Source organism: Varanus komodoensis, unplaced genomic scaffold, assembly GCF_004798865.1.
Source record: "Varanus komodoensis strain SLA01 unplaced genomic scaffold, ASM479886v1 scaffold38, whole genome shotgun sequence".
In the NCBI taxonomy this organism is placed as follows: Eukaryota; Metazoa; Chordata; class Lepidosauria; order Squamata; family Varanidae; genus Varanus; species Varanus komodoensis.
Window position 1 is genome coordinate 3,081,601 of NW_025335909.1, and position 15,337 is coordinate 3,096,937.

Below are 15,337 nucleotides of genomic sequence, written 5' to 3' on the forward strand. Positions count from 1 at the left end.
AGAGAGAGAGAGAGAGACAGAGAGAGAGAGAGAGAGAGAGAGAGAGTGAGAGAGTGAGAGAGAGAGAGATATCCTGTGGGAGCTGCTGGACGGCAGAAGCATCTGCTTGCACGCTGCCTGGCCATCATCTCAGCTGACCTCTGGCCTGGTGGAATTTGAACTCCAGGCACAGCCTGAGGAGTCTGCCTTGCATGTCTATGCCTGCTTCGCTTTGGTCCATCACCAACCATCGAGCGCGGCTCTGCCTCTTCGAGGCGTGCCCTGACCCTCCCTTCCATCGGACGAAAGTGCCATGTGGCTTCCTGGAAGTCTCAGATGATGCGTTAGCTAAACAGAAAGCAGCTGCTTCCGTTTAAAATGCACCGAGCGAGAATGGCGTCTGCTGCTTTTCACCAAAGCAAGAAAACGGGGGAGTGACCGAGGTCCGTGGCCTACCACGTGGCTCCTGCCAGTGACACAAAACATTATTTTTAGCAAAGAGCAGCTAATTCATTTCCTTCCCAAGGCCCTCCGGGTGGCATGGGGGTGGGGGCTGCCTGCAAAGCAATCCTCTTAAAGAAAGGCTCGGCTCGGCCTGGCCTGGCTTCGTGCGCGCAAGCCTTGTGCTGCCGGGGAGAACAATGCCGGCATTCTCCCTGCCTGTTCCAAGCGGCCCGCAGTACAGAGCACGTCCTGTTGGAAGCAGCTGCTGCAGAACACTTGGCTGAGATAGGGTTGCCCGCTCAAGCGGCAGAGGTGGCCAGACTCACTGCTAATGCACCCTCTTTGGAGGAAACAAAGCCGGGAAGCCGGTCTGCCTGCCTGTAGTTGGGCAATGGATTAAGGGGGTCGATCCAGAAACTCTCCATGGCTAAGCTGAGTATATTGGGGCAGGGGGGGGGGACAGTCTCTGGAAAGCTCTTCCCATCAGGAAGGACCCCAGCTACATGACAGGGCCATGCCAGTTGCTAGCCCAAGTCCAGCCCCATCTCCAGGAAAGGCTGGGGAAACGGCCGGGATCCCCAGAGAGCTGCTGCTATCAAGGTACTTCTTCTGGCCCTAGTTCCAGGATGCTCTCACAGCCTTCATGAACCGGCAGCCCTCTGATGGGTAGGAATACAAGCCCCACCATCCCCACTGGATGGGGAGAGGAGATGCACTACCCAACCCATCTGCAGGAGCAACCAGGCCTGTTTTCAGACACAGGGTCACTGCAGTGGAAAGCCGGTTCAGGACAGGCAGGAGAGGAAATGGGCGTTATTCTCAGCAGAAGTTGCTGCCATGGGATGTGCTGGTGGACATCAGCTTTAGAAGGGGGTTTGATTCATGTTCGGTGAACTTTTCTATCAGCAACTATTGAGTAGAACGCCAAGCATAGCATTTTGCAGCACACGCCTGAGGTGCCCTTCTCAGCTTTTCCAGGGAGGACTGATAAGGAGCCATGACTTGAACCCCGGAGAGCTCCTGATGGTCTGAAGAGATCGCGGGTGAGCAGAACCGATTCTACTTTTTGGCTCGACTCTGAAGTTCAGAACTGGAACCGGGGACATAGCGATGATGCAAGCGTGAAAGCATGTGCTCAGCAAACGAATGAACAGCACACCCACACACATGCTCAGTCCAAGGATTTGGACTCAGTACCAGGACCAAGCCCACACCGAGAGGCCTTGCAAACCACAGCCTAATTGCAGCTTTCCCCTAAATGTTCCTTCTGGCAAGTTTCTGCAAGCATTTTTTTCTTTTGATGGTGGAAGAGGTGAGTTAGGTCTTGGTACTGTTAGGAATCACCCTGAGACCTACCAGTAGTTAATACTGAGCTGCTGCCTAGGCTGGCTTAGGACAAGGCTGCTTCATCCATTCCTCAAGCAGTCCACATATTTCACCTACCATCCTGCCGAAATCCTTCAAGCCAGCTGCTGTTGTCACCCTCCACATTGCCATGGTCAGGAAAAGAGGAGTGAGGCTGAAAGAGCAGGGCTTCCCTTCATGGCACACACGAGGCTTGAACGAAGGACTTCCTGAACTGCACACGCAGACTTGATTTTCAGAAGTAGTAAACTGGCGGAAGAAAAACAAGGGAAGCTGCCTGACTTCCTGCTTTGCTGGTGGGATCCGTGGAAATTGGCCAATATGAGAAAAAGGAAGCCAGCCTCAACAGACCTTTGCTCCGCTTCAGCAGGGCGCTTTCTGTTTCAACGAGTTAATATTTGGCATCTTTCTAACAGGCACTGTTCAGAAAGTAAAATGCACGTGAACCTCTCTCAGGTGTCCTTTGATCTGAAAGAACCTTGTTCATTTTTTAAGTTATCCCCCTTGCTATCCTTGCAATATTGCAAATTCCTACCATGGCCCTGTGTTTTGAATGCTCTGTGTACAGACTGGGAGCGGGGAGGGGTGCTCTCTCCAGGAATTGTGGGACTCCAGCTCCCATCCTTCCTAGCCATGCTGACTGAACCTAATGAGAGCGGAACTCCAGCCATACCTTGGGGGTGGGGTTCGGTCACAAGTTCCCCAGCTATTTTAGAGACTGATAAACTTCTCTTGCAAGGGCTGGGTGCCCTGAAAGGTGGGTTGAAATAGTTCAACCACAGTTCAACTATAATAATTTGGGGGGGGGGAATTTCAGGGGAGGTGCTGGCCATTTGAAGAAATGCAGTCAGTAGGGGGAATGAGCTGTCTGTCTCCTTCTCCATTGTCCGTTGGCCCTCTTTTTGTCAACCACGAGCAGATACTAAGCCCGGCAGAGAAATTCAGGATCAGTTCCAAAATTTTTGTGGGAAAAGCAGCTTACGGATCGCCTTACCCCTTTTCTCTTCCTTAGCACCCCTGAGCCCCTCATCAGCAGAGCTTGCTGGTCAAATCTGTCCACTGAAGGCTGGGACCAGAAGGCCCTGCCTTTCTCCCTGTGCTGTGGAAGGCCTGCAGTACGAGGGATGGAATTCCTACCACCCGACTGTCTGCCCCCCAGCATCAAAACCACTTCATTTCTGCACACGGCTCATGTCTCAGAGGGTTGCCTCACTCCGTGGGGAGCAGAGATGCAGCAACTCCATGCAGCAGTGAAAGCACTGGAAATTGGAGCAGGGAGAAAATTATGGGGGGCAACACAAGGTGAAGCCCTGCCAACGCTCTCACTGGACATTATCCAAAGACATGCCCAGTAGCTGCTGGCTGCCTTTGGGCAGGGCATTGGGCTGAGAGCCTGCAACTCGCCGATCACATAGCAGTCCCTTTCAAACCCGCGGCCAGTGCAAGCGACTTGGCCGTGCCCTCCTCTCAGGCATGCCTTGCGGAGCTTCGGGGAAATCATGTGTTGTGAAGCACTTTATTCCATTGTTAGAACGACACAGATACACGCTGCGCTGAGGGTCGGCAATGTGGCGCCTTCCAAATGCTTGGGACTGCAATGCTCATCATTCCCACTAAGTGGCCATTTCATCAGCTGGAGCTTATGTGGTCTGAAGCATCTGGAGGGTACCGCCCCCCCCCCAAGCCTCCTTGAGGACCCAAATCTTCACAGGGAGCAACCCAGGGATGCAATCCGACCCAATCCCAGAACTGCTTTGTAGGTACAAAGCACACATCTGACCGCTTTTGCAGCAAGTTCCCGCTTCTGGAGCCGCAACTAGTGGGCACAGCCCCCCACAGCCTTCCCCACCTGGACGGTGGCCAGGTGACTGGGTCAATAAATCATTAGCATGTGAGCAAAGCTGCGCCAGATCTGAGCCAAGATCGAGGCGGGCAAGCCGTCCGTTCTCGGAATGGCCAACCAGCTTCCTTTGGGAAGGACACAAGTGGAATGGGGGTGCACCATACCCCTTTCCCCTGCTTCCCAGCAGCGAGCTGATGGCCACGCTGGATGGGGATGGTGGGACCTGCAGTACAACACACCTCAAAGGCTGTTCCCTACCACCGCGCCTGCTGAAGTAAGCGGCGCTCACCACAAGCACCTATTTGTCCGCACACAGGCCAGCAAGGGCATCCTACAAAGGGTCTGCCATCTGACCCCAAAACATCCGCAAACGAGGCCACTCCAACTTTGCAGCACACACAGCAACACGTGAGCATTGCAGCATGAAAGGCCCTCCTCGTGCCTCTTTTTTCGCTGTTCTGCATCACCCACCCAGGATGAGATGCTTGTGGAAACCCTCCATTAGGGTGGCGGCAGATCGAGCCTAATTGAGTCAAGCTCCCATCCAGCCTCCCTTCCTCATGAAAGGGAGAGGCAGCGCAACCCAGAGAGCATTTACACACAAATCAAACCCGGAGAAAGTTGTCACAAAACATCAAGCCTCGTCAAAGGCAAAGCTTTGCTTTGTTCCACAGCTGCCTTCCCTTTCCTATTGATGAATTAATGAGGGTGGGGTTTGGGGGGGGGGTTGGATATCATCTGGCACCTGACAGCAGAGATAAAAAGAAAAGAGGCTGCCAAAAAGCAAAGCAAACAAGTGTTGATCCACCAAGATTCTTCAGCATTTAGCACTTTGTAGTCAGGGAACCTGGAGAGCAAAACCGCTTCCCAGCAATTGTAGCCACAAACTGTTTTCTCCTCACTTCTTAACATTCTGAATTACCTCATTAACATGAACACAAATGAAAGGATGGCCTGTAGAAAGTACTTAGTGACTCACCAGCCACTGGATCGGGGCTTCCCTCGGGCAATCTCCTCTTTACTTCCTTCTAGAAATGAAAGACTCCTCGCCATGTGACATTCCTTCTAGGCTGCATACTAATCCATCCTCCACACCCCCAGACTGGCCTGGGGTGTCTGGGCGAGCCCAGCCCTTTCCAATCCGATTTGATCCAGTCCACCCAAATGTCCCCGGATGACCCTCAGGCTCACCCTCTTTCCCTCCATCACCCAGAACTGGGCAGTTTCCCTGGTCTTCCACAGTCCCTCCTCGACTCTGAAAGATCAAACCGCCTCCCGCAAAGGCTTAATTATATCCAGTAAGAGATTTAACCTGACATCCCAGGATCCCAGTCCCTTCTCCTCTCCCTCTGGCATCACCCACCACTGCAACACCCCCTCCCGCAAGGCATCAATATACAATTTCACCGAGGTTTTGCATCCCACTGGGACCAGCATCCTTGGGACATTCCAGATGCCTTCCCTGAATTTGCAGCTGGTTTTTTGAGAACCACGAACATCTTAAGATGCTGCAGGGTCACGTGGCCACAACACCCGGACCTGCGTCTGCATGCACAGCGGGCAGGGGTGTTGTTTTCTAAACACCTCTTACCTTCTCTGCCATCTAGCCTGCCAAAGAGCTCTGGAGAAGTCTGAAGCCTGTGCATTCCCTTGCTTCATTTTGGTTGAGTCTAATAAAGGTATTGCCTAAATACAGATCTGAAGATTTCTCCTCTCCATGATCAGTGTAGCCAGCTTGGTTTTTAATCAAGCCTTTTCTGTATGCTGGCTGATACTGAGCAGATAGGGAAAAAATTTCTACGTAGTGGCTCACACAGCATTCTTTAAGCAAAGCATGCTTTGGGCCCTTTGTTGTGTCTTTAAAATCTCTAGCATAATCCAGTTATTGTTTGTACATGGAAAGGTGCCTTTCTTCAAGGAAGCTAAGAGGAGGGGTGATGGATGGGACCTAGGTCTACATTTAAACGGTGCAGTGGAATACTGCAAAATTGACGTACACGGGTAGATAATGGCAGGAGAAGAAAATGCATGACTTCTGTATTGTATGCCTTTATCGTCTTCACACCCTAGGTTCTCTAGGCTTAGAAAGCCATGATGTTCCAGGGCTTTAAGATTACCACCAAAGCACTGGGGAACACAACTTCATAATGCCAAGTACTTCCAACAATTTTATGGATGTGTTTCCCAGGCTAATACTTATCCATTCATTTTATTTGCATCCTGCCTTTCTGCAAAGATATGTATGTATATGCATGTGTGTACAAGGTGGCTAAAATAAGGTCCCCATTAAAAACAACATCTTAACTAAAATACAGCATAGAAACAAACACATTTGAAGCACAACAATAAATCAACAGCACCAGCCAAGTAAAAACAGCCCTCCACAACAGAGCAGAGTTTATGGGCCTGCTGGAAGAAAAATGCCTTTGCAAACAACAAACAACGAAACAAAACTCAGAGGAGACTCCGAGGGGATCTGTTGGCGACATACAGGTATGGGAGGGGATGTCACATGGAGATGGGGAGAGACCTTCTCTGCAGAGGAGGGCAGGACGTGCTCCAACGGAGCAAAGTTCAGGGAGCCAATGTTCAGTTTGGATGCCAAGGTTCAGTTTGGATGCCAGGAAGCACTTCCTGACACTTAGGACCCCGAGCGTGTGGAATGGGCTTCCATGAGAGGTCGTTGAGGCCCCATCGGTGCGGGTGTTCAAGGATAGGCTGGACGTGCACATGGCGGGAATGTCGTGAGCGGAGCCAGCTAGTGCCGGAGGTCAGACTAGATGGCCCAGGAGACCCTTCTGACTCCCTCTATTTCTGTGTTTCTAAAACAACAAAGCAAGGGGCCCACCTCAACTCCCTCAGCAGGGAGTTCCAGATGCCTGGAAGGAGGAGAAGCTAAGCAGGAGCACACCTTCATCCTCACCAAATGGTGGCAGTGGGAGTGGTGGGTGAAGAGCTTCCACTGGAGATCTTTCAACATGGGCAGGATCCCATGGGAGAAGCCTGCCTTTCAGTTCCTCAGGTAGCTTCGACTGCTCTAGCCGGTGAGTGGCTAGCACTTGAGAGATTGACAGCCCGTTGAGAAATTAACAAGTGCTTGAACCGTGGACAAGTGCTTGAGAGACTGGAGCACTTGACATTTCTTAAACTGATTAGTTATTTACAGAAGGAAACGCAGCTGAATGACCACTAGTGTATTTTTTGCTGTTTCACATTGACTTCTACCACTCAACCCTACTGTATCCTCAAGTCCCTGATTATCAGCACCACAAATCATTCTAGCTACAGGTCTGGATGGCGGCAAGAAACAGCACTTTAAAAGCTGCCGAGAAGTCCCATCAGCCACATCTGGCATAGTCAATGGCGAGGACTCGTGAGAACTGTAGGCTCAGCTACCTGTTTCTACACTAACTGGAAACAGCTCTCCAGATTTCCAGACAGGGGTCTTTGTAAGACCTTGTGCCTGTGAAACTGAGTTATGGATGTCTTGTCCTGATGCATGAATGAAACTAAGCTCAAAATATTTGCCACCTGAGCTCTGGAGGTATTTACTCTGCTGCTAGTACTTCAATGCATACAGCTTGTCTATATGGACATGGCAGGCTCGGATGTCTGGGTCCATTTCTGGGAGATTTGGGGAGCAGCACTGGTCACTTTGCAACAACGGATACTTCAAAATAGAACTTTTCTCTCCTTTCAAGTCTACTAATATGCAAACGTTGCCACTCCTGTGACCCAATTCAAAACAGTTTTAAGATCAGACATATATCAGTCAATACATTGATGGAGTCATTAAGTTTGCACAAAGAAAAATAATTCTTCTAAAGGCTCATTTTCCTTCCAGCGAAGATACACACAAGCAACACAGCAGGTGCCACCTTAAAAGTGCCATCTGCAGCTGCAGCCTGCAGCTTGTATAAGGTCTCGTAGAAAGCCAAGGTGGGCAACCTCCTGCCCCATTAACCAGGGCATCTTTCATTTTCACGGAGAGCCCTTTAAAAACAACAACAACGGAGCAACTCAGCCCTGCAGCACTAGACAGCTGCCTCTTGAACAACTAGTCTTACGCGCTGGGAAGAGCACTAGACCATGCCCAGGCTAAAACAGGCGCTCCCCTGTGCACACTATTCCCAGTCCTACAGACAGTGTGTCAAAAAAGCGCGTTGGGCAGGACTCCAGGCCTGCCACACCGACTGGGTGAAACACTGACTGTGCAGCCCCTTCTCTTGCACGAATTCCCTGCCCTGGGAATAACATCCAGCTGAACGCAGTAAAACAACACACTGTTATTTACGGGCTGAAACTGTACAACTTGCAGAACGCACCGGCTGATTTACTACCAAGGTTTAGAACCTGTCTTCCAAGCACATCAAGCATGGCGTACAGCAAAGAATTAAAAACACAAAAACCAAGTCATCCTCCCAAAGCAAAGCATTCTATAAAAGTAGCTTGAGATAGAAACAGAAGGACCTAACGGCCCAGGAGGTGGGGAAGTCTTTCCACCTGGCACAGGAAAGGGAATCCAAGTGTCCACCAGGCAAGCTTCTTTGCTGAGAGCATTTCAAAACCGAGGCACCCTCTGTGGGAAAACCCAAGCCTCATAGCCGCCAGTCGTTCCTCAGGAGGTAGGCAGACCAGGGGAGGCCTCCTCAAAGTACAGGCAAGGAGCAGAGACAGGAAATCCTTTGGGAATGCGGGAGCAGCTGTTTTGGATCAGCCTGGAGGCCTACTTAATCCATCATCTCGTTCAGGCAGTGGCCACCAAGATGCCAACCCAGGGGGCTCAAGCATGACAAGGACACCTCCTGCTCGTTTTCTCCAGCACTCAGAGCCAAACTGCCTGAGATACCAGCAGCTACCGATAATCCTATGCTGCCCTAACCCAAGCCATGAAGTTTAAAAATGTTTCAGGCCTGGAGACATAACTTGTATTGGGCCTGGAGACATAACTGGGAGCCAGTGCAGGTGACTGGCATGATATGATCCAACCCACCAGATGTACTCTGGAGCTATGGGCTGTTCTCTCTCTCTCTCTGAGCTAAGGGGCAAAATTTGCATCACTGACCCAACTGACCGCCTATATGCTTCATTGCCAGAGGTCACCTGGAGAAGCTAATGAAAAAGTTATGAAAATGTATAAGTAGTAATGGCAAATTAATGCGAATTACAAGTGTGTTCCTGTTAAGAGGTGATTCATGTCCAAGAACTCAACTTTAAAAATACTGTACTTCTGAACTTTCGGTTTGAGTGTACAATGGTGCTGCTTAAATTTTGCATGTCCGATAGCTGCCTCCACTTTCATTTGCTGCAATATTGTAATAAATCAGTTTAGTTTGTCTACTGCACACTGAAGAGCAACTACAGCAGAGCAACTCCAAGCCATGCCCAGAATAAAATTTGCTCCAAATACTCCAACTGCCACAATACGTATCTACATGCTTTTCAATTAACCTGTGTGAAACAAGCAGATCGGTAACGTGAGGGTTAGGGGAAAGATCAGGGCTAGCAGGCACATCTTAAGCTCCACTCTGTTTGAAATCTCAGACTCTGCACTGACTTACAGCAGGATGGGGGCCTCCGGCCAGACAAAAAGGCCAAATACACAGATAAAATCTAAAATCCTTTCCAGACTCTTGTAAGCCTCATTATAAAGCATGACAGGCTTGTCGTCAGCTTGGACACATGGACCATGAAGACATATTGTGTCCCGATTTAAGAAGATTGTAAAGAAACTCAACTAAGTTCAGAAGAGGGCGACACAGCTACCTGGAGTCTGCAAGTCCTATGAGGAAAAGTGAAAGGAACCAGATATGGTTCAAATGGAAAGAGAAGACTGAATGGACCTGAGAGTACTCGTCAAGAATCAGAAACCTGTTGACTTGCTCTCTGCTCCTCTCAAGAGCAAGACTAGGTCTAACGGGCTTAATGAACAGAGAGGGAGATTCCGGGTGAACAGAGAAGCTCCCTGATAGCAGCAAAGAACTACATTGCCTTGGAGCAGCAGGAGATGGGAGCTGTCTTGGCTAGAGATCTTTAAGCAGGGGCCAGACAGCTTTCTGTAACCATAAAATATAGCCTAGAACAACCCTTTCTGTGGTCCACTGAGAGTGACAAGCAGAAGCGGGTGGCAAGATCAAGGCAGGTAGACAGATCAAGGCAAAAGAAATTAGGATCTGCTGGCAGGAGCAGTTTCCTACCAGAACAATAGGAGGATGTTGTCTCATGAAGTCTTACATAGGCTAACAGCACTGGTCCCTACTGCTCTTCCTGGAGCTGAACGGAATCGTGAGATGGACCTCTGCAGGCTGAGACTTAGAACCTGAAAGTCAGAGAATGACTGTAGGACTGGGCTCTCTGGTCAGGAGGTCCCCCAAATACGGCTGTGCCTGCTGAAAGATCTGAGGCTGGAGGCCATAAAACGCACCCCACCCCCATTCCTCATGTCCTCATTTCCTATTTGTGGCACCCTGAGCGGGGTTAATGCATTCATTCACTGCACTGATATCCTGGAACCATCTGGCTCACGCCTGGATTAGATCCACCCTTTGCCTGTCCCATCGAGCTCTTATTTCTTGCACTGCAATTCCACAGTTCAGGGCTTTCCTCCGTAGGTGAAAGCAGGTGCTGTAAAGATATTCCTCAGCAGGCTGGCCAAGAACAGCCAGGCACTGTAGCTCAAATGCTGGTCTTCCCACCCCTTTTTCCTAATACCAACACAACTGGTTTTGCCAGTGAAACAGCAAGTCAGCTGCCCAGCCCTGGCAACTGCCCAAGGAAGCCTGGGCTAGGCTGGATTTGGAGACAAACCAGGGAGGAACTGAAAGATGCAGAGTGTCAGGAAAGAGCAGGCTGAAGGGCAGGAAAGAGCTTCTGGCACACGGTCAGGACAAAGCTGGGAGAGCTGGCATGTGCATCGGCATTTTGAGATGACAGTCAAGAGGCCAAAGATCACAACAGAAGGGGAGACGAAAAGAGAACGACCGCATAGAGCCAGTGCAGTGCAGTGCAGTGCAAGAGTCCTGGGAGATCTGGGTTCTAGTCCCCACTTCTTCACAAAGCATATGGAGTGTCTCTGGGCCAGACCCAAACTTCCAGCCCAACCCATCTTACAGGGTTGTTTGAGGGGAGGATAGGGACTGGAGGAAGAGAATGATGCAAGAAGCCCTGGATCTCTTGAAGGAAAACAGATGGGATATAATAAATAACCTGCTCACATTCAGCCTTCCCGCTGGAGACGGGCTTTGCTGCCTCTGTTAGCTGGGAAGGAAGGCCATGGCAGCCCAACCTATCAAGGAGGGATGAGGCTGGGAATGTCCTGCTGGTGCATGGCTCCAAACCTCACCACAGGCTCTCCAGCCACATCCGCCATCTGATTAAGCTGCTCTCCAGCCTCATATCCAATAAGCTACAGTGCTTTCCAAATCTATTTTTCTCATATTTGTCCTTTCAAAAATCATTTGAGGCATGTTTTTGAGAAGCACCCTTTGTAAGATTTAAACTTCAGCCCCCAACCTTCAAACTCTGCCCAATCTTAGTGCGCCGTAATTCCTTTGGATATCCTACTTCTCATCTCTGTCCTGAAAGAAGATGAAACACAAGCCTTGCATTCTGCTCCTCAGTTCAATGTGTTATAAATCTGTTCCCAATATATAGATCCATAAATTGTTAAATTGGCCTTTACCCAGTCAAGTAAATTACTACTCTGGGAACTAGGAGAAAAGTCTTTGTGGTGTAGTACAGAAGCCAACATTTTTGCTACTCTAAGATCACTTTTTTGCATTATATTGCTTATTATTCAAATTGAAAACACTTTCCTTTGCAACATTTAACTTCTTGGATTATCATTCCCTTCAAGGAATGGGACATCTTGTTCTCTTTGCACCAGTATATAAAGCTCTTTTCAGCATAAATTGTGCTTTCCCACGACTGTCAAGAGGTAAATTCAACAATCAGCTCATCACATCAGGGTAAAAGTGATCTCAGGCGGACACTGGACCCAAAACACTGCTACTGAGAAACAAGAGTGTTTTGGCAAAACCTCAAGACTTTTTAACATACAGAAGCACTTTAAAAAAATCTAATGAGGCAAAATACACCCAAGAGCAACTCTGCAGCCGCAGAACCTTGAGCATGAATCACAAACGAAAAAAAGCAAAACTCACGGGGTGGGGTGGAAATAGAATTCCAAGAGACCATGCACAAGCTCTGGATGACCGTTCGGAAGCCACCTGCTGCCATCTCACCAGACGTAGATGATACAGATCATGGAAATGAGGTGGAGCACCATGCAAGCAGCTCACAGGGGGTGGTGAAGAGCAGCCAGAGTGGCTTCTGTTCCTTCCCTGATGGTACAAACCTGGCCAGTACCCACAGAAGTGGCACTGCTGGAATCCTGAATAGAATCCTCCTATTGCCTGAATAGGAGCATTCAGTAGGAATAGGGGAGGAAGACACGGCGAAGGTCCAACGTGCAGAAATCGGATGTGAAATGAGACGTCTCTCTTTTTCTTTTGCAGCTTTAAGAGTCTAACTCTGAGCACCTTATTGTTCCATGTGAAGTGATTTTGAAAACCTGGATGGCAGAGTTTCCCCTCTAAGAAACTTTTAACATGAACACAAGAACAAATGAACAAGAATCCCATAGTTTTGACCTCAATCATTCTTCCCAACCTTGGTGAATTTAATAACCAATTACACCATTCTATTCATTAATAGATCAATATTGTCTTGAATAGGCTTGTCAGTCTAACCTAATAGGTCCACCTCCAGATGCCTTATATTCTTGTTCATCTACTTTGCCACAAATATCCTCTTAATTACATCTTTAGTTTCCTCATCTATAGATAAACCTATAATATAATTTGGATTGACTGCAGTAATTGCTGGATACAAATTTAAATTCCATTAATGTCTCTATTAGCTTCCTTAAAGATATCTCAGGAAAAGAAGCTCATTTCTCCATACAATAGTATTTTCTAATTGTCATTCAATAATTTTAGCTCTCCAAACTGGCCTCCATTTTACTTTAATTGCTGAAATCTCTATGCCGAAATTTAATGTTAATCTTTTCACTTCTACATGGCAATGCAAACATTTTAATGTATGCCATTAATGATAATTTCTGCACCTAAAAGACTATGCAACAAATCAACTACTACAAGTATTTTATATGATTTGCTGCGGTTATAACATTTTATAATCACAATTCAATAGGACTTGTGCAGGCATGCCATTAATGCATCTTTCAAATTTTTGGGATTACCTCTCCAATATCTGTATTTTCTTTCTACTTAGAAACAAAGCAAATGGGTCCAAATGTGGAACTGATCTTTACATTCTTTAAGATTTAGCACTGAAACTTGGATGAGCTTCAGCACAGGAAAAAACCTGAAACCGTAGAATCCTTCTAAAAATTCAGGTATCACATGCGCTACATTTGCTAAGTAAGTTCATATTTAAGTCATACTCCCCCAATTCTTATCAATCCACTGCTCTTCTGTTGGTTGATTTGGAAATCCCTGATGCTACATGATGTTGCAGCTGTGTACAATTGCTTACGAAGGACTTTATGCAAGAACTCAGGATCAAAAAGATGAAGCAGCATCTCATGGAAGTTAGACTACCATAAGGAAATTCCTGACAGTAATCATTACCCATGTTCCAAGGCTCCTGCATGTTGGAACATTCCCACAAAGTATGAACTAATCTAACCACATCCCTTTTAAGAATATGTTTACTATAATTTGGATGTATCAGGTTATCCCTGCTGGACTCACACACTACCTACCAACCTTCTTCCTTTCTATGAGACATGCCAACACTTCCTAGCACTCTTAAAATATTTATCAGAGTATACCTAACTCTGTGGTTGGATGAATTTTCTGCAACAAGATTCGTATTTTTCTTTGCCTTCTTCATTGTCTAGCAACCCATAATTCAATTGGCCATCACGCCATCTGTATTCCATATCCATTCTACAACCACGGCTGCATGAACTACAAACATCCCAGAGCACAGAATCTTCAGAACTTTAGTTCGAAATCCAAGAAAGAGAGTGGACAACAAGCCATTTGAGCATGACCGCCTTTGCACTCTTTTAGCACAGAGAACTGATTGACAAATAATTAGATAAAAGTAACTGCAAAAAGCAAAAACAGAATTAAAATACTCTATTCTGCAGTGGCCATAAGAGTATGGCCTTGTGGCCTCAGACTGCAATACAAAATACTCACCATCCTTTGGTTTAAGAGCCATTACCAGAACGTTTCAGCCAAGACAGATGGCAGTAAACTGATGGGCACACTCTTCTCCCTACTTCGATGGACTATGTTCTACAAAGAGTTGCCCAGAACAGCTTCGTCTTGCTCAACATCTAGTAGGCTAAAGCCTCAACTTGGCACCTTCCAAACACAGGGGTGCACAACCCCTCTAGAGGGCCACATGCGATGCCTGCTTGAGAGGCACAGACACAAAGACCCACACACTCACACGTAAGCCTGAAGACACACATCACTCTTTGGTTGCTGCTTATGACAGGGAAAGAGTAGACGCTACAGCAGGGAAGAAATTCAACAGCACTCGGGAGCCAGACAAGGCCCCTTGGGAAAGCTCATGCTGTCCTGGTTGGCAGGTCATGTACCCTAGTTTAAATATTTGTCAAGTTTTCTTTCCACTTCTACATATTTAATCATCTCCTGTTGAAATGGATTCAATGCAGTCACCAGAACCTTAATTGCCTCTAGATCGGTTTCAGATTGTCCCTTCTGTGAAACTCAGACTGTACTTCTGGTGCATACCGACAGAAAAATGTTGGTGCATACTGACAGAAGAAAAATTGCCATCTATTTTCTTTTGCTGTTGCCCTTTTAACATATATAAATTATGGAGATTAACCCAATTTCCAATTCATTAAGACCATCTGGAACAGGTTTGAAGCATTTTAGTGTTTTTGTGTGCTTATGGTTTTAAATGGGTTGGTTCTACTGTCAGATAATACAGTTTAAAAACAAAATTACTTGTGCGTTTTATGTTTAATATTTTTATTATGGAAATCACCTTGGGAGAGCCATGTCCTAAAAGGTGGACTATAAATAAATATCTGAAGCAATTTCTTGCTTAATCAATTGTTTAATTAATCCATTGATATAATTTCCCACAAATCAAAGCCAACCAAATCTTATCACATCCTAACCAACTCATTAAATTGACCACTAAGTCAAAGCTAGTGCATTCTGAGAGCAAAATTCAACCTATTTGCTTGTTAGCAATAATCCCTGAGAGATGACTTTAATTTCACAAATGCTAGTTAGACCTAAGTATTTAATTGTTAGACTACAACCTAGCTTCAATCAAGTTAGTTTATTAATTAGTCCTTCACATAGTTCATTACCACCTGCCACTTCAATTCATTCAGTTCCCAAGTAAGGTATTGTGGCTCTAAGACGCATGTCCTTTCTGATATTTCATCCTACAACTTTCCTCACCATTGGCAATGCTGAGGTTGATGTAAGTTGTAATCCTAAAATACCTGGAGGATGTCAAGAGGTCCAACTCCTGCACCAAAAGATACATTCTGTTTATGTTCAGGGACTTTCATGATTATCTCAATTGTCAACTGGCAGAGTACCCATTCACACCCTTCAATGACATGGGGGTGTGGAGGCTCACATAACCAGCTTCAAAGACCATCTTCCTCAACCTGGGATT

The 15,337-nt window shown here is 47.1% G+C and overlaps 1 protein-coding gene across 18 annotated transcripts in view; it reads right to left on the minus strand.

Annotated features, from left to right (window-relative positions):
* The window catches only part of FBRSL1 (fibrosin like 1), a 679,964-nt gene that overhangs the window by 637,013 nt on the left and 27,614 nt on the right, over positions 1-15,337 (minus strand). For 12 of the 18 annotated variants that reach the window (XM_044440543.1, XM_044440538.1, XM_044440549.1 and 9 more), the window contains exon 2: positions 1,867-2,037. The exons of the other annotated variants lie outside the window; for them this stretch is intronic. In XM_044440543.1, coding sequence (XP_044296478.1) covers positions 1,867-2,037 — 171 coding nt within the window. The remainder of the gene's footprint in view (positions 1-1,866; positions 2,038-15,337) is intronic. 18 annotated transcript variants of the gene reach the window in all.